This window comes from Rhinolophus hipposideros (assembly GCF_964194185.1).
Source record: "Rhinolophus hipposideros genome assembly, chromosome: 19".
Taxonomy (NCBI): domain Eukaryota; kingdom Metazoa; phylum Chordata; class Mammalia; order Chiroptera; family Rhinolophidae; genus Rhinolophus; species Rhinolophus hipposideros.
This window is the reverse complement of record NC_138065.1, coordinates 35,371,312-35,393,809: the sequence shown is the minus strand read 5'-3', so window position 1 is coordinate 35,393,809 and position 22,498 is coordinate 35,371,312. Positions and strand designations below refer to the sequence as shown.

The window sequence follows — 22,498 nt, the reverse complement described above, 5'->3', positions numbered from 1 at the left end:
TTCCAGACCACAAAGGCAAGGCCTCACCTCCATCAGCCATTTCACATTTACATCATCTTGGCCACAAGAGGAGCAAGGTTAAAAAAAAAAGAGAAGAAAAAGAGGGTTGCTTAAGGCAACTGCACCCTCATCTGCCCCGAGTCCAGCTTGACTCTGAAGCTAACACTTGATGCCTGTTCTACTGACAGCAGAATGTCTACCGTTACCTAAGGTCCAGCAGGAGACGGCCCCCAGGATGGGGGCGCTGCCGTAGATGGCGTGCATGTACATGAGGTGAACCATCAGCTCTGCCAGGCACCAGGAGCAGAAGAGGCGGCCCAGCCCCCGGGCAAGGACGGAAAGACCGACCTTCAGTGAGCACTGCCCTGGCTGCTGCATCTACAGTGGGAACAAAAGAAGTCATTAGATGGCATCTCCATTTTTCCAGTCTTTCAGGTAGTCACCAAGACAATGTTTTTAATAAACTTTCCAAAAATATTATTGCTGTATCTACTAAAATAGGGTTGTTGTGATTTGCTTTGGGAACACTCCATGTTCTTGAGTGAAGAAGTTATGTACAAACCTGAAAACTCTGTCCCAGAATAAGAATGGGGGGGGGGGGGGCGGTCAGCAAGCCAGCCTAGCACCAAGAGCCAAGACGGGTTCTGCAGACTTTCTTCACCCCAGGCACAACGCTGCCAAAACCTGGAGGGGCAGAAGCTCCCGCTCTCTCCCTCGGGACACTGGGATCTCTTTGGGTTCAGTGTCACCCTGCCTATCTTCATCCATCACCCACTCACATCTAAGGCTGATAAAAGTAGGACTAAGTCAAGAAGGGGCACAAGACTGGTAAGAGAAAAGGAGGAGAGATGATACCTGAGAACAAGGTGAAAATTAGGTGCAGGTGTGTCATCTTAACTTAAGCTGTTTTGGAAACCAGGCAGAGTAAACACAAGCAGGGACAGTACATGGCACACGTCTCTTGTGTAGCAGGAGGTACAGTGTGACAGTTAAGAGCACAGACTTCAGAGTCAGACAAAATCAGGATCAGATTCTAGCACAAACCACACAGCAGTGTGGTCCTGAGCAAGTTACTTCCCCTCTCTGAGGCTTGGTTTCTTCATATACACAGGGAAAAGATTGTGATGATTAAATAAAATAGATGACGTACTAGGTAGAGCACTTGGCATATAGAAAGCACTGGATCATTGGCAGCTAATATCCGATAATTACATGCCTCCTATTGCACTTCACCTTCTTCCCTCGGGGCGTCCCAGACCACCAGGCACAGGGCAGAAGTAGAAGACAATTCAGAGCCAGACATCACGGGTGACAGAGGGATGTTTTGATTTTTATGGATACAGACAAACCCCTGAGAGTATACTCGAGACGTGTGGAAAACACAGACCAAAACAATTAAAAGTTCTGCCTGAGCAGCCTGGTTCTGTGGCCTCATCTCCCTGCCTGCTGTACGGGGACGCACAATTGTCGAAAGCACATCGATTCTGAAATGCATAAGCATGCTGTAAAATTTGAAGTGAATGCAATTTCAGCCTTACACCACTAGACCAACAGAAACACAAAAGGGAACGTGGAAGTTTGCTGGATCTTACAGGGACAAGATTTTATGAGACTGCAGCCTGCCTTGAATTGCAAGAGTGAAGCGAATGCATGCAGGATGAAGTTGGAACTGCAGCCATGAGCTGGCAGAAGCAATGGACTTGACTCAGCATTTGACAATGAGGGCTCAAGACACGACATGAACAAGAAAGGCTCATTCCTAGGGGAAGGTGGTCCTGATGCACTTCTTAAGCTTCCACTCTCCTCCAACATCAAGGAACAGTGGGTCCCACTGCAGCCAACGGGAGTGGCGGGCACTGCCCTAGAGCGACGAGCAATCTGCACGCCAGGGGATTTATTTTTATTCCATTTTGACCATATATTCAACCACTTTCTCCACTGTCCTCTTCCAGCAAGAAGCCAGATTAAGAAATTCTGTCTGGTTCGGAGGTATTACCATAATCTGCAAAATGGATTTTCTTTTTGCCATCTGTTTGGTTATAACACTAAGGACAGCTCCTTGGGTTAACGTTTTTTTAAATGTAAATTGATCCAACTACTGGGAATTTCCTTTTTCCTTTAGTTTTCTGCAGTTCACCTCAGGAAGATATTTTGCCCAGCCACACCATCCAGCACTGTTCACGCCACAGCAACTGCTCTGAAGGGTTCAGATATGAAGGGGAAGTGCTAGCTGGAAGGGTCATCTAGGAACGTGGACTGGGCACATTGGGGATTTACAGACCTGTATGGATCCCAGCTAACTGCAAGCACAGCTGTACTACCTGACCCAACGCAGAACCCTTGCCAGGCGTAAACTGAGGATGGTTTTCATTTGAATCCTCAGCTCAAGCGCCTACATGCTCTGCAGATCCTGCAGCCTACATCAACAAGCTGGTGGATGGCTAAATACTCCGTGCACACACCTACATGCCCGATCATTCGTGTCTGTGTTATCTAATTCAGAGGAAAAAGGAAATAACCCAGATGTCCAACAGTAGGGGTTTTGGTTAAATGCATGAGTGTCCCCCATGTTATGGAGCCATGAAAATTATTTTTGTTCAATAAGCGTAAATAACAAAAGGCTAGAAGGATATACAGCAATTTGGCAACAGCAACTGTCATCTTTCCATGGTAAGATTTTTCAGTTGTTTTCATCAATTGATTATTTTTATGATGGGGTCCGGGGCGGAGGAAGTAATGTAACTTTACCACATTGTAAAGACTGGTCCTCCCTGCTGGTGAGGCAAGGCGATCTGTTTCTTCATCCTTCTAAAAACGGCCTAGCTTCAGGATCTCCCCCAGGGAAGGCCAGCATTGGCTAGGATGCTTTTCCCTCTTTATTTCTCCTTACCTTTCCACCTCACTCGTAGATTTTCTTAGCTATGGACTGAGCTCCTCCTAGTTAATTTTCTTCCCTTTTCCAGCTCTCTAAAGCAAATTCATTTTGACCTATAATGACCATCAGCAAATGAGGAAACTATTACAAACAACATAATGTCCATGGGTCTGTGGAGGCTGGAAGATTTCACACCAAGGCCACGGCCAGGCTAAGACACAAAGAGGCCAAAACCATTCCAGACCACCAGACAGGCCTTTCTTGGTGCCAGACACTGGGAGGGAAGTAAGTTCCTGGGCTGAATGTGACACTGGCCTCAAAAGCAGTGTTCACAGAAGACAATCTTCACACAACTGAATGTCTCCAGTTTCTAAATAAGCAACCTTGCACGTGGCCTGTAGGCCCCTGAGCATAAGCCAACCACAAGCTCAGGTCCCCTGAAGGCCAGACCTGTACCTCAGGCCTTGGAGTGTTACTGGGACACCCCACCCAGGAGCAGGGAAGCAGCTGGATGGGAAAGGAGCCCCACCAGGCAACCAGGAAAATATGTCTCTCTAGTTGCCTCTCTGCTCTAGGCAATCACAGTTCAAGGTCAGTTCAGAGACCCTCTTTTCTTTCCCCAAACAGTGTGCAGTCTAAAATGACACAAATATCTGTAATTAAGAGATACCAGGTGCATTTTGTGACTGACTGGTTTCCCAGTAATGACTTACCTACGTTCCTGAGGGCAAAACTTCCCTGCCAAGTTCAAGAAGGCATAATTATGTGTCACCACTGGACCAGAAGCATGGACTTTTCTCTGCAATGCTCCCTCTTTGAGGCTGGATGCCTCCTCCTTCAGGGTAACAGAAATGTCTATTCCTTCATCGTACAAGTAAACACAGCAGAAGGACAACAATCTGATTTTTCATTCTATTTGCTTTTACCTTAAAAAGTGGTCATTGGTCTTTCTTTAGAGTCGGGTAATTATTAGTCTATTTATATCTTCAATCTAGTTGACTCACTTTCATTTAAAAAATTCAGCATTTGCCCCTTGTCACTCCAGCAGGAAGAAAAGACATGCTACACACAGCTCACCTAACAAGCACGATTGCTCTCTTGTCTGAGTGCAAAGCAATTAACTCAATACACTCATATTTCTAACTTATGGGAGTACCAACCTTAAGACTACTGGAAACTGCCATCAATGGGATTTTTCAGTTAAGGCACCACTAAGAAATACACATTAACTCATCTGCAAAGTGCATTTTAAAACCTCATTTCATGCTAATTGCGTAAAAAGGAATATCAAAGCCTTTTAAAGATATTCCGATGATTAAAGATGACAGTTCTAAAAGAGAAAAGGTTCTTTTTCTTCACACTAATAATACATATGTTTGAGGGCACCAAACAAAAGCCTTCCCAGGAGCCTACTGTGCCATTTCTGCTCCAGCCTCTGGTTGAAGGGCATTAGAGTCGGGGGTTTATTCCTTTGTGGTGGCCAGCTGCTGTCCTGTCCATCCATGGTTACAAACCACACCTACCTCTGCTCCCAACAAGCCATTCCCTAATCAGCCCCTTACTGCCCCTCCCCAGGCATCCATCCAGACCAAGGCTGGTGGTATCCAGTGGTCTCCACCAGAACAGCAAGTGGGGCCTGCAGGTGGTGTCGCTGCCACAGGACTGGGACGTGGGCTGGCCAGGCTGCGCCTCTAGCCCCACATGGCCACCAGGCCACACGGCATCTTCTGACTCCTGAGGGCTCACCAAGTCAGTGCAACAGGCTCTCGTCTTCACTCCTTCCCGCCCAATCTGCATTCTACTGGCCTCTCTTTGTCTCCATCTTAACCATCTATAAAGTGGGAATAACAGCAGTAGCCCTCTCCCGGGGCTGTGGTAAGGATGAAATGAGTTAGAACATGTAAAGCCTGGCTTGAAGCAAGGTCTCAGTATTATTTACTACAACCCATATTATTCCAGGTGCTTTCTAGAACCAGAACCCACCTCAAACCCTGCGCGGTCTGTCTGGGTCATTGACTGCCCACCTGGCTCTTGCCAGCCAGAGCCACGCAGGGGCTGGGCCCTCCCCCGTACCTGCTGCAATTGTCTGGGTCTCTCTTCTGAAGAGAGATGGAACCAGCACACTGGCCTCTCCTGAGGCCAAGGATGGCCACTGCCCAGAATCCCCTGCTTCTTTCACCTACCAGACTGGACGCCCAGGGTCTCAGGTCTGGCCTAAACTGACCCCACAAATGCCACATGTTTCTGGCTACTGATATCAGCAATAATAGTAATGACTAATATTTCATACTGTTTATGTGTCAAGCCACATTACCAATACAAAATCATTTAATCCTTATAACAATCCTACCATTCTTCCCATTTCACTGATAAGAAAACTAAGTCACAAATAAGGTAAGTAACTCACAAAAAACTCTCAAAGCCAAAGCAAAGCAGGGATTCCAACCCTGTAAGAGTAAGGTTGGGTTCCAGAGTCTCTCCTCTTCACCACCTGCCAGCTCCCTACCTGAACAGTGGCTCTTCTCCTGGGGGTAGAAGCACAGCCCCCAGCACGGAAAGTCCCTGCTCCTACCGCCCTCAGGCTCACTGTCCTCCCCCACACCAGCCCCCACTGCACAACTCAACCTGCTTGGAGTAAGATACAGTGGCCAAGGCTCCAAGCTAAGCAAATAAACAGCATGTCCTGCCTTTCACTAGGCCCCCCTGGGCCCCAACCTCACCCCTGGCTCAGTATCTGAGTTACACAGCACCATGAGAGAAAAATAAACAGGGCCCATGTTCCTGAAACTCCAAATGCCATCAGAGGTGGCCCTCAAGTTAAAGCTCACCGAAGCCTCTGAACAGGCAAAATGCCTTACATTATTGAGGACATCTCTTCTATACTTCCCTCATCTTGTGTGTACTGTAAATTTACGTGCTAAAAAAAATTTTTAAAAAAACTGGGTGAAACATACATTCTCCCAGTAGTGTGCCTAAGGCCATCCATCATCTTAGCAACTGGAGTTTGGAGAATTCCTAACTGGCCACTGCTTTTGGCTCCTGGGTGGGTTCCCACATGAGGCTCTGCTGCCCCCTAGTGGCAAAGCCTCATTCTCCTGCTCTGTAGTTTGAGTATTGACCTGAGAATCGAAGAACCGGGAATTTCAGTATTACCAGTCCTTATATCCGAAGGCATTTGTTCATTCAAGTCTTCCTTCTGAGATAACTTGCTTACAAGCTCTCAGTTAGCTTTCTTCCTCCCTCTCCCAGCCTGTCCTTTCTTGGCCTCTCTGAAAGAATCCTTCCACTACTAGATTAGCTTCATGGTTTAAACTGCTCCCCTTTTAACCCATTTTTCTTTCAGGAGGTAAGTGCCCCATAAGCACCCTTGGCAACTGCAGACACATCCTGGCTGGTTTTTTTGTTTGTTTGTGTGTTTGTTTGTTTGCCTTGTAGCTTACTAAACATTTTGCCTTTTCTAGACTGACTTTTCTATGAATCTTCCCAGACCACAGAGAAAGGTTTCCATTTGCCTTTCCAAGTTCCCTGTTTTCAGCAATTGCTACCATTTTGAAAGGGGTGAAAAAGAGAGAGAAGACATAGACACAACCCAGTCTTCATACCTGAGTCTCTGTGGGACGCCCCAGCCCCTCTTCTCCAGACTAAAACTCAAGGGACCAGGTACCCTGGGCTAAGCGTTTAGGTGATCGGTAATCTCAAAGCTTGCCTCAGTGTAACAGATACTGCAAGGGCCCTCCATGTTCCCCGCTAGACCCTACAGGACACAATTTGAAAGGAGATGAAACAGAATGATGATTTGCATAATAACAAAATGCAGATCCCTTTGGGCAAAGCTCCTCAATAGATAAGAGGCAGTTAGGAAAATGATCTGTTTTTAGGAAAATAATCCTAAGAGGAAACACTCTTAATGGATTTAATGTTTCTCTGAAGATTACTGTCTTCAAGACAGGTGTGTGTGGATGTGTGTGTGCATATTTAGTCCAAAAGTTATTGGCCGGAATATTTGGAAGAATTCACAACTCACAATGGACCGGAGACTGAAAAAGAGACAACTTGGAGGGCCTGAACCCACGCCCATCCCCCTACTCTTCTCTTCTGAGGAACTTAGGAAAGTGATTCTCAACCTCTAGCATGCATCAGAATCACCTGAGGGCCTGGGGAAACCACACTGCTGGGCCCAGCTGAATTTCTGATTCAGCAGGTTGGGTCCGGCCTGAGAATCTGCATTTCTAACACATTCCCAGGTGCTCCTGATGCTGCTGGTCCAGGGACACCACTGTGAGAACCACTGAGTTAGAAGATCGGCTACCATCACTGACCCCCTCTATCTTTTACACAATAATCTGAAACATAATTTTCAAGTACAGATTTAAAATTACTTCAGGACAAAAGAATGATCCTAGATAAATAATTGAACTGGCAATTTTAAAACATAAAATTATTGTTATAATGCCGAAATATACTTTTGAGTACAATACATAACTTAGTAGAATTTTTAAGACGGAATTAAGGGATTTCTAAGAACCCTCTGACTTTCCCAGGGGGCACCTTTCATGTCACCCTCCAGAAATGTGCAACAGTGCTGCTGGCCCTGAACTTTGAACGATGCTTCCAGGCCTCTGTGTGTGTGTGTGTGTGTGTGTGTGCGCACGTGCACACATGTGTGGGTGTGGGCATGCTAGAACATGTGTGTACTGTGCGCACATGTGTAATCTGTGCATGTGTGTGTGCTTGCACATGTGTACTGTGTACACCTGTGGTGTGTGTATGTGTGTGTTTGCACATGTGCTGTGTGCATGTGTACCTGTGTGTACTATGTGCAAGTGTATGATCAGTGTGTACATATGTTTGCACATGTGTACTGTGTGCACCTATGATCTGTGTATGCATGTGCGCTTGCATTGTGTGTACCTGTGGTATGTGTGCATGTGTGTGTACTGTGTGCACGCATGTGGTTTGCATGTACATGTGTGTGCTTGCACATGTGTGATCTGTGTGCATGCATGTCATTATCCTCACTTCCATCAAGACTGCTTTACTTTAGTGGTGGGAAGTAGGAAGTTCCTTTGAGAAACACTGTTTTAGGTATTACCAATTCCTAACACCTTAAGTAAATTAACTCTGTAAACATGTTCCATGAGGCTAGCTGTGGAATGAGGGAAAAAAAATTCTAAGTAGGAGGAAAAGTGAGGTAGGAATGATGAAGGTGGCTTGACATAAGCTTCAGACAAGGCTGCTGTCCAGAGAAGGCAGGCAGTGTCCTGCACAGAAACACGTACCCAGTCCCGAAAAGACACTATCGCCTCCAACTCTTCAACTCCACCCGGCTTCCCATCCCAGGTCATCGTGAACAATTCCCAGGCTATGGCAGTTTGTGAAAATAAAAGGGAACATACTATTTGCCAACCAACGGCTTACACGGTGTTGTTTTCTACTTTTCAAGTGACACCATGAGAATCCTGGGCCTGCCCTGCAGTGAGTGCCCGCCCCAGGCTTCTTGCTGTGCCCACTCATTAATCCTGGTTGCCACAGTCCACCGAGAATCAGGGTCGGGGCTCCGGGAGCTAAGATGCACACGACCCTACCTGTCCGATGAAGTCCGGGAAGCTGAGGATGGGCCCGTTGTGGAAGACTGGGTAATAGAAGACATAGGCCATCACCCAGGCAAAGGAGTAGAAAGGGCAGCCAGCGGGCAGCTGCTGCCAGCAGAACTCGAGGCTGAAGCTGGTGTAGTACAGGCAGCGAACGGTCAGCGTAAACTGCAGCAAGTAGTACTCATTTTCTGTCTTGTACCACCCTCTCTGCAAAGTCACAGAGAGAACAGCCTGTGAGTGCCAAGGAGGGACATCATCCAGTCTCCTGGGAAGGAGATGTCTTCCACAGGTACAGCATCTATACCTTTAGGGGAGTCGAGAAGCTCTGAACAGCAGGTAAGTCTCCTCGGTCATCAAAACGAGCAGTTAATGAGCTGTGGGCAGAAGAGTGTCTGCCATCAACCATCAACTTAGCACTAAGCCTGATGTAACATAATGAATATTTCCCCAGATATGCATATGTCAGATACACCCAGTGGGTACCATGGAGATTAGCCACCACCACTGGATACTGACAGCTCCTCCAACAATTCGGAAGACAAAGAGAGGCTTAGAAATGTCACACAGGATTTCTGTCTTCAACATAGCTTTTCTTTTGCTCTTCTGTTATTAATTGGGCCCCACATGTAGTTGAGGACTATATGCCAAATGAGCTTTAGAGACACATAGTCAAAAGAAAGAGTCCCTGCCCTCAATGTGTCTACATTCCCATACAGAAGATAGGTGTGTAAAAACATAATGAAAAATGCAATACAAAATAAGAAATAACAAGCATGTACAAAAATATGTATGGAACAAAAGGCTAGAAGGAAATGTGATGATATGTTAACAATGTTGGAGTAAAATCATGGATTGCTCTATAATCTTTATATTTTTCTGCATTTTCCAGAATACATATGTATTGCTTTTTTAATGGGAACAACAATTGATGGAAATATAGACAAGACATAAAATTTTCTGCATAGAAAATAGAATAAGTAGTTCATTTGATCCATGAGGGTCTTTTAAGGCTTTATACAGAAACACTAAGCAATGAACAGTTTCTACTCCACATCCAGGACTCCAGCAGCCACCAAGAAAGACCAAGAGAACTGAGTGTAAAAAACACAGAAGCCCAATGCAACTAATGGCTAGTCATTTACTCCCCTTCAGTAGTATTTTTCAAATCACCAATCTGCATAATAAATGGAATATTTATTTGCCACTAACCCTTTAACTGATGCTACTGTCCCCAAACAAATCATAAATACAACTGGAGTCTGTTTTGTTCACTTGCCAGGTCCCCAGAAAGTTAGGTGTGTGTTCGTTTTTATTTTAGTTGCAAATCTATTTTAAGCACACTTATTTGAATGATCACCTAGTTAATCATTGTGAGAAGTTAAGTGTCTTTTGTTCAGAGAGAGCTGTTACCCTAGTTACTCTCATGAGTCCATGTTTTTACATATGTGCTTTAAGTATTAGCCCTAGTCCACAGGTGAGAGTGAAGAAAAATTATGATAGCCTAACAAGAGCAAAAAAAACTGGCAATTCCAAAATGCTACAATGTTTACAAAATCACTTAACATATGTCATCCTGTTAGATCCGCAGAACAACTTCATGAGGAAGGCAGAGCAGCTATTACTTCCATTTTCCAAATGATAAAATTGGTACTCAGAGGTTAAATGGCTGCCTCCAGTTTCAAGAATAGGAAAGACAGTGAATAGAAGAGGCTACAAACCACTGGTTTGTCTTTCCCATCATGTTATTTCCCATGACTGCCAATCCAGGACACACCAACTCTAAGTGCCATCACTTGAATCAATGAATGAGTGAACAAATGAATGGACAAATGACCAAAAATAAAGACACCACAGGAGTTCCAGTTCTATGGTGATTTAAGAACGAATATCAAAATCTTCCCAAGATTGTGTGTGCAAGGCAATACCTGTCTCATCTGTCTCAGGAGCTATTGTGGGCATCAGATGAGATAAGGAATGTAGAGTGTCCTATAAATTGCATAGCACTGTACAGATGATTTTTTATTAAATACATAGGGAACTATTGCTTTCTTTTCCCTTTGTTCCTAAACCTCTGTTCCTATGACATATGCCACCATCCATGCCTACCCAAACCGGGAGAAAACATACAAGGTTAGCCCTGTGCAACCTCAAAGGGCTAAGACATGGATAAAAAGACATGATTGCAGAATGCAATACCAGAGTTCACATGCACCAACCCCATACAGCCACTAGGAGGAGCCCTACTACAGTTCTTCAATTGTCTGTTGCCTGAAAACAAAAGTATCTATCCGGAAGGGGGCCCTGCCAAAGGGACCCAGTGGTAAAACAGAGACACTTACCTTAACTTCCTCCACATCTTGCAGCCTCAATGTGGAGAGCAGGAGGAGAGAACAGAGCCATGAGAGAAACAGTGACCGGAACTGGGCTACGCAGAAGGAGATGACCGTGTGGAGAAAAATCATGGCCGTTCCTGGGGCCCCCAGCACACACCAGCAGGCCCACATTCCATAGGCTGTGAGGATCCAGGGTCTGTGCTGCGGACAGGAGAGAGATACAGCAGAAGAGAGGGAAGAAAGAGAGAAGGGTGAGCTAACGGGCATTGTTATTGAAGGTTCTACATATGAGAAGATAATGTTCATTGACCCATTAACCAAACTGTTCTCACTGCCCTGAGGATTTAGTGCAACACAGACAAACAGGATACAGAGGGACCTTCCAGAGTGATGGCTGGCTACCCCCAAGTCCCAAGAACCCCACCAAATCTATCCAGAAGTAGGAGCCACTTTCCTGCCTTCAGCCACTCCACCCAGACCACTGGATCCCACAACAATAGGATATTTAGCTGACTTTTCAAGAGACACTATGCAAGCCAGAAGACAGCTGGAATCACTGCCAACCTGGAACACTACCCCCTGCATACACTATCCTGCAAAAAAGAAGGTGAAAGGAAGCATGGGTCCACACTTCTCAGGAGTCTTATTGAAAAAACTGGGCAATCCAAACCACAAAAGCCTTTCTAAAGTCTAAACCAGAGATTTAAAATTAAATATCTAATTACATTTTTATTTTATTGACATATTGTTTACAGTCAAATTTACTCTGTTTCCCCAAAAATAAGACCTAGCCAGACAATCATCTCTAATGCGTCTTTTGGAGCAAAAAATTAATATAATATAATTTTACTATAATCTTATTTTACTATCTTTTACTATAAATATTATTTTACTATACTATAAGAGCAGGTCTTATATAATTAATATAATATAATATAATATAATCAGGTATTATAAGACCTGGTCTTAAATAATGTAAGAGAATAGCTTATATAATATAAGAACGGGTCTTAAATTAATTTTTGCTCCAAAAGACATGTTAAAGCTGATTGTCCGGCTAGGTCTTATTTTGGGGGAAACACAGTATGTCACAGAAAAAGTGTACCTTACCTGCTCTATATGATACTGAGGACTTTGCATAGTCAATCTCATTGAAACATTTAGACCCCTATTTTAGGAGAGTCAGAGAATAGCCTTCTATTTAATTACCACATTTTACTGTGATTGACAGTGAATAACTAAATAGATAAATTAACATGTCTTTACTTTTATGATACACTCTTGGTCATACCTGGCTGAAAAATCCTTTCTTAAAAACTACAATAATGTTTTAACATTGTTTGAGAGGCAACATAGCACAGTGGTTTAATTACTCAAGCTTTGAAGTCCAAATGCCTATATAAATCCTAGTGTCCCCATCAACTCACTGTGTGATCCTGGTCGAGTTACTTAATCTCTAGGTGCCTCAGGTTTTTCATATATGAAATTAGGATAATACCAGTATCTACCTCAGGAGGTTGTTGTGAGGATTCAGTAAATGCAGGTAAAATGCTCACAAAATTGTCTGCATACATACTAAAGACACTAGAAATACTAGTTGTTATTCCTATAGGGAAATACAGTGTCTTTTCAGCATGCATTTCAAAAGATGGTTTCCAAGAATACACCTAGTTGAAAAGTGGGCTCTGTTTGAATTTAGGTCTTCTTGTAAAAATAAGATTTCTTTAAGGGAAAGGCAGACGTGGACTGCAAATTGTAAACCCCATCCTTAGATGCTAACTCTTCCAAAATATTGCCAAAGTACAAATTTTCCGAAATTTATACTCTGGCTCAAGAGAGAACATTTTAAATGAGCGACTACATCAGGTGACTTTTAAGTTCCAAGAAAACCAGAGAAATCTGCAGTTCATTTTTACTATTTTTGCATCCTACGACCCACAGAAAACAGCCACATAAATTTGCTTCAAACTTTCCCCCAAACACTCACCTCTGGGCAGAGTATAATTATAAGGAACAAAGTCACCAAGGACTATTTTAAGAAGTAGTGATAACAAATGAAAACAAACAAAAAAAAGGTTCCTTTTCAACATGACCTACAGCATTTACCACTTGGAATTCTTTCCCATGCTACGTACATGGACATACATTGTTACATTTTTATTAAGTGCTCTTTGATCCATTTGGGAAAAGCCTGTTTTCTGGGAACTTAACAACAGACTTAAGCTGCTTCAACTTAAAAAGTTGAATGAACATTCAGGAACTAGTTAACAGTGCTGTGCAAGCCCCATCTGCTTGATAGAGTCTCTGATGAATTTAACTGTGCTCACAAAAGCTACCTTGGGAGCACACAAGCTTGTCTCCTAGTCTCATCCCCCATTGTCTTCCTCGTGCCAAATAGTACATTCTCTCTAAGACATGACAGAAAATGCTCTCACACTAACCTCCTATTCTCTACTAACCCTCCTATCACACCCTCATTCTCTCCAGTGGGTAAAGGCAACTCTACTCCATACATCCATGGCGGACAGGTGATGAAAAGGAAAAGAAGGAACAATGCAACAGAATAAGCTATTTAAAAAACCCATTGTATAAATTAGAGCTCCACTAAAATAGTGATTTTCATACTTTGTCTATAAAAATGCAACTGGAATCCCATTGCCAAAACACCTCTAAAATCCTGATGTAGCATGAATAACCATCCATGCCTCATTTCAAAGGTTACAGTATGTAACCTTTGGGATTCACTTTTTTCACTCAGCATAATTCCTTGGAGATGCATTCAAGTTTCTGCAGGTATCAAAGCTTTACTCCATTTTATTGCTGTGTAGTATTTCATGATGTGGACGTACCGCAGTTTAACCAGTTTGGGGCTATTATGAATAAAACTGATATGAACATACATGTGCAGGTTTTGTGTAAAAATAAGTTTTCATTTCTCTGGGAGAAATGCCCAAGCATGCACTTGCTAGGTTGCATGACAGTTACATGTTTAGTTCTATAAGCAACGACCCAACAGTTTTCCAGAGTGGCGATCTTACAGTCCCCGCGGCAGTGTATGAGAGCGATCCAGTTCATCCCCATCTTCACCAGCATTTGGTGGTGTTTCTCTATTTCAGCTGAGCCCTTGTGGTAGGTATGCAGTGGGATCTCACGGTGGCTTTAATTTGCATGCACAGCGCTCTTTAAAGGATATCAAAGTGTGAGCAACCTGAAGCTAGGGAATAGGACAGGTTGAGTGAATTCTGCTGGGACACCCAATGCCAGCCCATCAGAACTATCCTGACCCTGTTAACTCTCTTTATTTCAGGCTCTGCAGTTTCTAAAAGAAGACAAAAAAAGGAAGGCAGGGGAAGAGGAGAGACTTTTTAAAAGCCTAACAAACAATAAGAAAAAGGTATACTCTATTCTTGTGGCAGTAGATATAAAGCCAGACTAGGAATATATGGCCTTTCTGATGGGACGGAGCTTACTGTCCCAGACTGCATGAGGTAGGCAACTTTGCCCTGTTCTCACTGCTCCCTGTTTACACTGAACCACTTCTCAAAAGGGGGGGAGGGGACTGACTCTACTTAGCAGGATAATACCGTCTTGTTCATAGTACAATAATGTAAGCCCAGAATTTGACATGATACCTAGCATATAGCACGGGTTTCATAAATATGGGAGGGAGGGAAGGATGGATGGATGGACGAATGGATATGCTTCCCCAAATCTTGGGATTTAATCTGATAGTTATGACTAAGAACTAACAAAAAATTAGTACTAAAATTTTGGGATGTTTATTAGTCCACTAATGTGAAAATCTGATGTTTTCCAAAGTCTTGATTTGTACCACTTAACCCCTTATAAACGAGCCTGCTTTGCCAATGCAGATGAAATAGAAGGGACTCGTTTCACATCTCACTGCCTACTGCCTGTTTTCCACTCACAGGGGTCTTTTGTGTTGCGGGAAATCTCAAATAGTTCACAATTGACAGGGCACAGCCACAAAGCGACGAAAGCGGACCCTTATGAGTCTTCCCAGAGACAAACCAACTGAGCTGGCACATTTCCAAGGCTGAAATCAGCACCCCTGAAAAAAGACCATGGACTTGCCTTCCTTTCTTTTGTAAACCTATATTCCTCAATCTTCTTCATAGGGAGTCAGGACCCCGCCACAGGAAGAGCTGGCTGACAATTCCCCCTCTCACACCATCTCTACTTCTCTTCTACTTTCGCTTGTTCAATGCTGTGGGCACGGAGTGATAATAGGATGTGTCTGAGTGGTTTCCTTCATTAGGTGTGCATTAATTCTTCTTGTACATCTGCCCAAAAACCACTCAGTGCGGGTATTGTTTGAGAAACAAATAAAAGGAGTCAATCAATAATCCTGATGCATGGCATAATTTATTACATACTACATAATCAATTGCAAGTGTTACTAAAAAATAGATCCAAACAAAGATCTCCCTAGACAAACAGGGGAAAAAACAAAACCATCCCAGAGTCCAAACACCTGTATTCTAGCCTGCTTTTCCTGGCAGCAAAGGCCAGTGGGCCCCTACAAAGCAAATTTCATCCCTCCCTAGATGTGCACTGATGGAGGTGACAGTGTCGAGTTCCAGGAAAACCATTAATGCATGAGATTCTGATGAGGTGTGTGGTTTCAGTAATATGCTGGAAGGTAGAGCCTATTCACCACGGTCCTACAGAGGTTAGTTTATTCATCTCAGCCAACACCATGGGACCTTGCTTTTCAGTCCTATAGCTGATGAGCTCAGCTGGTTGTGGGTTCTGCCAGCCAGAGGTAAAAACTCTGCTCTGTGGTTAGCAACAGCTCCCACCCTCGGCCCCCACACCAGGCCAGCCTTCTCACAATGTTCACATAGGGTTAGTTGTAGTTCTGAGGGCAGAGAACACAATGTCTCAGGTGGCAAGGAGGCCACAGGGGTGTTCAAGAAAGGAGGCAACTGTCTGACCCACCCAACAGACAATCCAATCATAACAAACCCACAGCCAAAGCTCAGAGCTGTTACTCAGCCTCCCCTCCAAGGGCACTAGCCCCTGACGCAGTCTCACCAAAACCCAGAGAGAGAGCCCTGCCCAGAGAAAAGGCATTCAACCTCGGCCAAGGTGCTCAGTGGAAAGTTTTATTACTTGTCATGGCAGAAAGGAAGAAAGAAAGGAGGGAGGAAGGGAGGGATGAGGAAGGGAGGGAGGAAGAGAGGGAGGGAAGAAGAAAGGAAGGTAAGAAGGAAGGGGAAAAAAATCACACTTTTGAAAATAACCTGCCTCTGTATGGGAGGGGGTGGGGCTTACAAAGGAAGAGCTGAGATTCCGTGTTAGATGGAGATGGGAACATCCTTCAGGGCTTCAGGGTTTTAAGAGCAAGAATTGCTAACACCTGGCCCTGCACAGCACTGTCCATAGTTCACCATGCCTCCAAAGATGGGGAAACAAAAGAATGCCAGCCCAAATCCTCCACCCCAAGTACCAAAACACCCCCCCGAATTTAGGCCATCTGGAATTCCTAGTCCAGGTGATGAAAGCACGGAGCTAATGGCGCCAAGACTGTGGCACATACTTATATCAGGGCCAAGCAGACTCAGACAAAGAGAGCACTGTGCCCCCAGCCACAGCCGGAGCCCTGCCCACCAGCTGTCGCACAAATCAAACCTGTGGTCCAAAGGTGATGGGAGACACACACACATACACACACACACGATTCAGTGTGAACTCGGCCTCATTCCAAGAAGAATGCTAAGACACCTCCTACTGACTTGAGGTAAGATGGGCTTTGCAGATAAAACGACAGGTCCACCTGTCAACCCATGCCTGGTAATGAGATGCAGGAAGCTGAAATAAGCAGACAACGTACTTCCTTCAAGCTGCAGCTCCTGGGAAGCCTTCCGGGACACGCCAAGGCAGATGTGGCCCACTCCTTACCTCAGGCACCCAACCCACCACCACATCAGGTCCAGGACTGAGATCAGCATCTGGTTCCCTAGGTAACTTCTCACTCAACTCCCCAAAGGAATGGCCCCTGTTTCCCAACCCCTTCCCCCAGGACCCAGTACACACTTGAAACAGGGTCAGAGAAAGACAATCCTGAGACGAATGTTGGTATAATGCAACAGAAAGCCACTGTCCTCAGAGGCTTGGGAATCTCCTTTCTTGAACACCGCGGAGGGGACCACTCCCAGGGACACGAGCAGACCACAGGCTCAGCACACGCTAACCGCCAGCAGAGGACTGCAGCAGCCAGCACTTACTTGGCGTTCATCACATGTGAATGTAACCTTACAATACATCGGACCCACAAGTGAGCGGAACCTTAAAATACATCGGACCAGACCATCGGACTACCCCAAGAAGCAAGCACTACCATCACGATCACACAAGTGAGAAAACAGACTCAAAGACATTAATTAACTTGCTTATGGCTGCCCAGCTTCAAAGCAGCAAACATGGGTGTATCCAAGCGCGTCGAGCTACTCCGAATACTGCCTCCTAAAATGGAAAGGGCCTGAACTCAAGGTTACAGGCGAATTAAATGGAGGGATATGTCCTAATCCAGGTAGATTTCTGGGAGGTGTCCAATAACAGCTGAAAATGGAGGAAGTTTGGAAAGAGGGAGGAGCGTCCAGCCAACAACACAGAGTTCACCTATTATACATTTCACATTCTCGTGGGGGCTAGGTGGGTAGGCTCTTAGTTTGAATGTAAATGTATCAATTTTTCCTTTACAATTTGCATTTTGTGTGTCTTGTTTAAGAAATCTTTCTCTGCCCTCATATCAAGAGATATTCTCCTATCTAAAAGATATTCATCCTTTATAAAAGTTTTATACTTTAGTTTTTCATTTTTAGTCCTTATTAACTCACCATGAAAATAACTCTGTAGGACATGAGGTAATTACTCAATTCATTTTTTTTTAATATGACTAAACAATTGTGTCAGCACTGTTTATTGACTAGTTCATCTTTTCCACACAGATCTGAAATGCCAGTTCTGCCACGAATCAAGTTTCCTTCTACGTACGGGTATTTCCATTAGTCTAGTTGTCTATGCTGGTGCCACTATAACAATGTCCTAATTATTATATCTTTATATAAGTCATAACATCTGGTAGAACATATCCTCCGACTTTGGTATCCATTTTATGCTATCTTCATGAAATGAATGTTCCCCCTTTTACTCTTTCCTGAAAAAGTCTGGGAAAAATTTAAATACCTTATGCCTTGCATGTTTGGCAGAAGTCATGATGTCATTAGTCTAGTGTTTTCTTTACAAATAGATTTTTAACTACTGATTCAGTTGCTTTTCATGGTTATAGTACTAGTCAGTCCTTCTATTTCTTCATGAGTCTGTTTTGGTAAGTTATATTTTTTAGAAATTTGTCTGCTTTGCCAAAGTTTTCAAAATTATTGGCATAAAGTTGTACAAAATATTTTCTTACTATATTTTTTTTTCATCTGCTTCTCTATACCTAATATTGGTTATTTGTGCATTTTCTTTTTTTTCCCCCTTCACCAATCTTACCATTGATTATTTCATTAATGTCTGCTCTTATTTTTGTTCTTTCCTTCCTTTTTTTTTGTTTCATTTTTTCTGCTATTCTTTTATAACTTCTTAAGTTGTGTGCTTAGCTCATTAATTGTCAGCCTTTCTTCTTTTTTAATATGAGTATGTAGGGTTATGGTCTCCAATTAAGTACCACTCTAGCCACACTCTACAAGTTTTGATATGTAATATATTTTTCATTCATTTCTAACTATTTTCTGATTTCCAGTATGATCTCTTTTTTGACCTATGAATTATTTAAAAGTATGTGTTCTTTTTAAATTTCTAAATGAATTAGAGTTTTCAGATCATCTTGTCATGGGTTTTCAACTTAATTGCACTGCAGTTACCCTTGGAGAACATAACCTATATGAAACACATCCTTTAAAATCTGTTGAAAATTACTTTATGGTCAAGTATGTGGTCAATTTTTATAGATATTCTATGTGTTCTTTAAAAGAATGTAAATTCTAGAGTTGTTAGAGGCAATAATTTGCATGTTTCTTATACCAAGCTTATTAATTGTATTGCTCCTTACTGTTTTTTTCTATATATCAATTAGTGATGAAATTATGTTAAAATCTCTCCCTACAATCATCGATTTATTTCTTTATGATACTGATCAACTTTTGCTTTATATACTTTTGAAGCAAACAAACTTAAAATTGTTTTCCCAATAAAACGAACCCTTTGCCATTAAACAATACCCTCTTTGTCACTAATAATGCTTCTTGCCCGCTGTTAATAAAACTGCACCAGTACTTGGGTGGGTGGGCGAAAAGAAGAGTCTTATATTTATCTAGAACATTTTTTCCCATCCTTTTACGCTCAAACTTCTGTTTTAAGTATATCTTGCTAAGAAGAACATCTCTGGACTCTGTTTTATTTCTTTGTTGATTTTCCTTTATTTCTGTTTGTTTTTCTTTTATCCAGCCTGAAAAATCTTTTGGGAGGGAGGGGGAGAACTGGGCCCATTCACATTGATTGTGATTACTGATATATTTGCATAATTTATCTCTGCCATTTCTTTTGTGCTTTTTCTTTGTCGTAACTTTTCCATGTTTCATCCTTTACTTTTCAATGATTTTTTAAACAAATGAAGCTCACTGTATTTAAGTGGGGAAAATATTGCCTCATAAACCCTACCACACAGAAAACGATGGGTTAAGATTCAGTGGTGAAAAGCTTTCCTAAGGTTAGAAAGCTAAGAGGAGAGAAAGCCCAGGACCCAATGCATCATCTCGCGCTCTTCCACTACCCCATAGCTGGCCCTTCTCCACAACAGTAGTAGTGATCCTGGGTGCATTTCACAGATCTTCCTCCAACGATTTCATTTTCCCTTCACAGAGGTAGAAAAGAACGTATTACACCATTCATTTTACAGATGGGAAAACTGAGACCTGGGGTAGTCGTCATTTACCGATGGGCAGAGAAACTTTGTGTTAAAAATGAAAATGTAAAATTTCTAAAAATTTTGAAGTCTTTAAAAATAAATAAAAAGACCATCAAACAAATGTGTGGAAGAAAAGAAACTCATTAATGAAGGCTAAAGTAGATATATTCATTACTAGTTTAGGAATACAAAAAAAAGTATTATTTATTAGTAGGTTTGCTCAGAAAGTTATATGAAATTGGATGAAGGTGGTCAAAAGGTACAAACTTCCAGTTATAAGACAAATAAGAACTGGAGATATCATGTACAACATGATAACTATCGTTAACACTGCTGTATGGTATATTTCAAAGTTGCTAAGAGAATAGATCCTAAAAGCTCTCATCACAAGGAAAATAAACATTTTTTTCTGTTTTTCTTGCATCTATATGAGATGATTCATTTCTACGAGACTGAGTCATTTGTAATATGGTGTTGGAGGAGAGCTCTATGCTTACCCTGGGCCACCAGAAAGAAGAACAAGCGGGTCCCAGGGCAAATTAAGCCTGAAACATCGCTGGAGGCAAAAGTGACAAAACTGAAGTCATCTTACTTTGGGCACATCATGAGAAGGCAGGTTCTTTGGAAAAGACAATCATGCTGGGGAAAACAGAAGGCAGCAGGAAAAGGGGAAGACCAAATAGGAGATGGACTGACTATAAAAGAAGCCACAGGCTCGAGTCTCCAGGGCTGAGCAGGGCTGTGAGGACACTGGATGTCACTCATTCACAGGGTCACCGACTCAGTGGCACATAACACACACACGAGATGACGGATGTGAACTAAACTTACTGTGGTAACCACGTGGCTATATATGTAAGTCAAGTCATTAGGCTGTACACATTAAACTTACACAATGCCATATGCCAGTCATAACTCAATAAAACTGAAAAAAGATGTACGAAATGCTAAAATATATTCAGATCTGAGAGCATCTAATCTTTTAGTTTTGCTACTTTAGAAGATGGAAATTTTAGTACAAAAAAGTAATATCATATTTAAAACAAAGATAGTTAGTGTGCTGTTGGAGTTTCCTATATTCTAGGATGAGAAGCCAGCCCAAAAAGTACCAGTTTTCAGGAAAGAGCTAAAAAGTAGCTCTAGTTCAGTGCCCATCTCTAACCACATGTCACCCTGTTTTCTCAGTCTCACATTCTGGTCTATGCTTTCCAAAGGCTCCTGCCACTTCTGTCCCGTCCGTTTCTCCACGGCCATGAACCTCTATGAATCCAACATTTTTCCTGGCTTGATTTGCGAGTCAGTTTTTGGCTGTGTGGTTTTTTGTTTTTGTTTTGTTTTTTGTTGTTTTTTTTTACTGGATAGATTTCCAAGCACAGACTCATTACTGTTGGAATAGGAATCTACAGAGGCAAGAGGCAGGTATCTGAGGACGCTAGACAAAGCCTGGTCCCAACCCTACAGAAAGAGAAAGACCCTCCTGAATATCTCAGGTCCCTTGGTAGCTAAACACGTAGAAGAGGGTCTCAGTCAGCCTCACGTGCTTTTCAAACATCCACTTTGAAGAATCTCTTGCTCTCTAATCCAGCTAAGGCAAGAGTGAAATACTACTGGAATTCTGATCTGCAACAGTTACTGCCGCATAAATGACTTGACATCAACATTATTCCCACTTCCTTGGAGTACAACATTAGCAATAGAGACAGCGGAAATGTAACGGCTGTATGTGATGTCAGAGGGGTAGTAGACAGGGAGGGGGGTTATCACTTTGTGAGAGATATATATGATAAATATCTAACTATTACATTGTTTTGTACACCTGAAACTAATTTTAAAAAAGGGAAAAGACAACCTAAAAACTATGAGAAAATATTTTCAAATCAAATATCAGATCCAGAATATAGTGAGAACTCTTACTATTCAACAAGACAAACAACCCAATTAAAAGAAAAATGGACAATGGATTTGAATAAACATCTCTCCAAAGAATATATACAAATGACCAACAAGCACATGAAAAGATGCTCAACATCATTAGTTATTAGTTATCATTAGTTATTAAAGAAATGCAAATCCAAACCACAATGATACACACTTCACACGCACGAGGCTGATCATAATAAAACAACTAAAAAAGATCAAGTGTCGGCAAGGAAGTAGAAAAAGTACAACTCTGGCCCATTGCTGGAGAGAATTGAAAATGGTGCAGTCACTGTAGAAAATAGGTTATTGGACGCTCATAGAATTACCATATGGCCCAGTAATTCATACCCACAAAAAATAAAAACATATGTCCACACATAAACATATACATAAAACATTCATATCAGCATTATTTAATAACCACAAAGTGGAAACAACCCATATGTCCTTCAACTAATGAATGCATAACAAATTATAGTATCAACATACAATGTAATATTGTTTGGCCTTAAAAAGGAATGAAGTTGCAACTATACAGCATTCTGGAAAAGGCTTATGTATGGAGACAGTAAAAAGATCATGAGTGCAAGCCAGGGGTAGGGGAGGAGTGAAGGCTGACTAGGCAGAGCACAGAGGATTTTTAGGGCAGTGAAAATACTCTACATGACACAATAATAGATGGATACATGTTATCCAGTCTGAGAAATGCAGTTATACTATTAAACCAGTGGCAGCATGTGTGTGTATATATTCAACCGTACTGATAGAAAAGGCTAATAAATAAGTAGACAGGAAATACGTAACTAGGAGAATAGAAAAATGGAAACTTGGGAAACAATGA

At 42.5% G+C, this 22,498-nt stretch overlaps 1 protein-coding gene across 6 annotated transcripts in view; it reads right to left on the bottom strand.

The window, feature by feature from the left end:
• The window catches only part of HHAT (hedgehog acyltransferase), a 268,672-nt gene that overhangs the window by 189,327 nt on the left and 56,847 nt on the right, over window positions 1-22,498 (bottom strand). For all 6 annotated transcript variants that reach the window (XM_081026421.1, XM_081026425.1, XM_081026420.1 and 3 more), the window contains 3 exons: window positions 10,809-11,003; window positions 8,461-8,676; window positions 207-378 (listed from right to left, as the gene is read on the bottom strand). In XM_081026421.1, coding sequence (XP_080882547.1) covers window positions 207-378; window positions 8,461-8,676; window positions 10,809-11,003 — 583 coding nt within the window. The remainder of the gene's footprint in view (window positions 1-206; window positions 379-8,460; window positions 8,677-10,808; window positions 11,004-22,498) is intronic.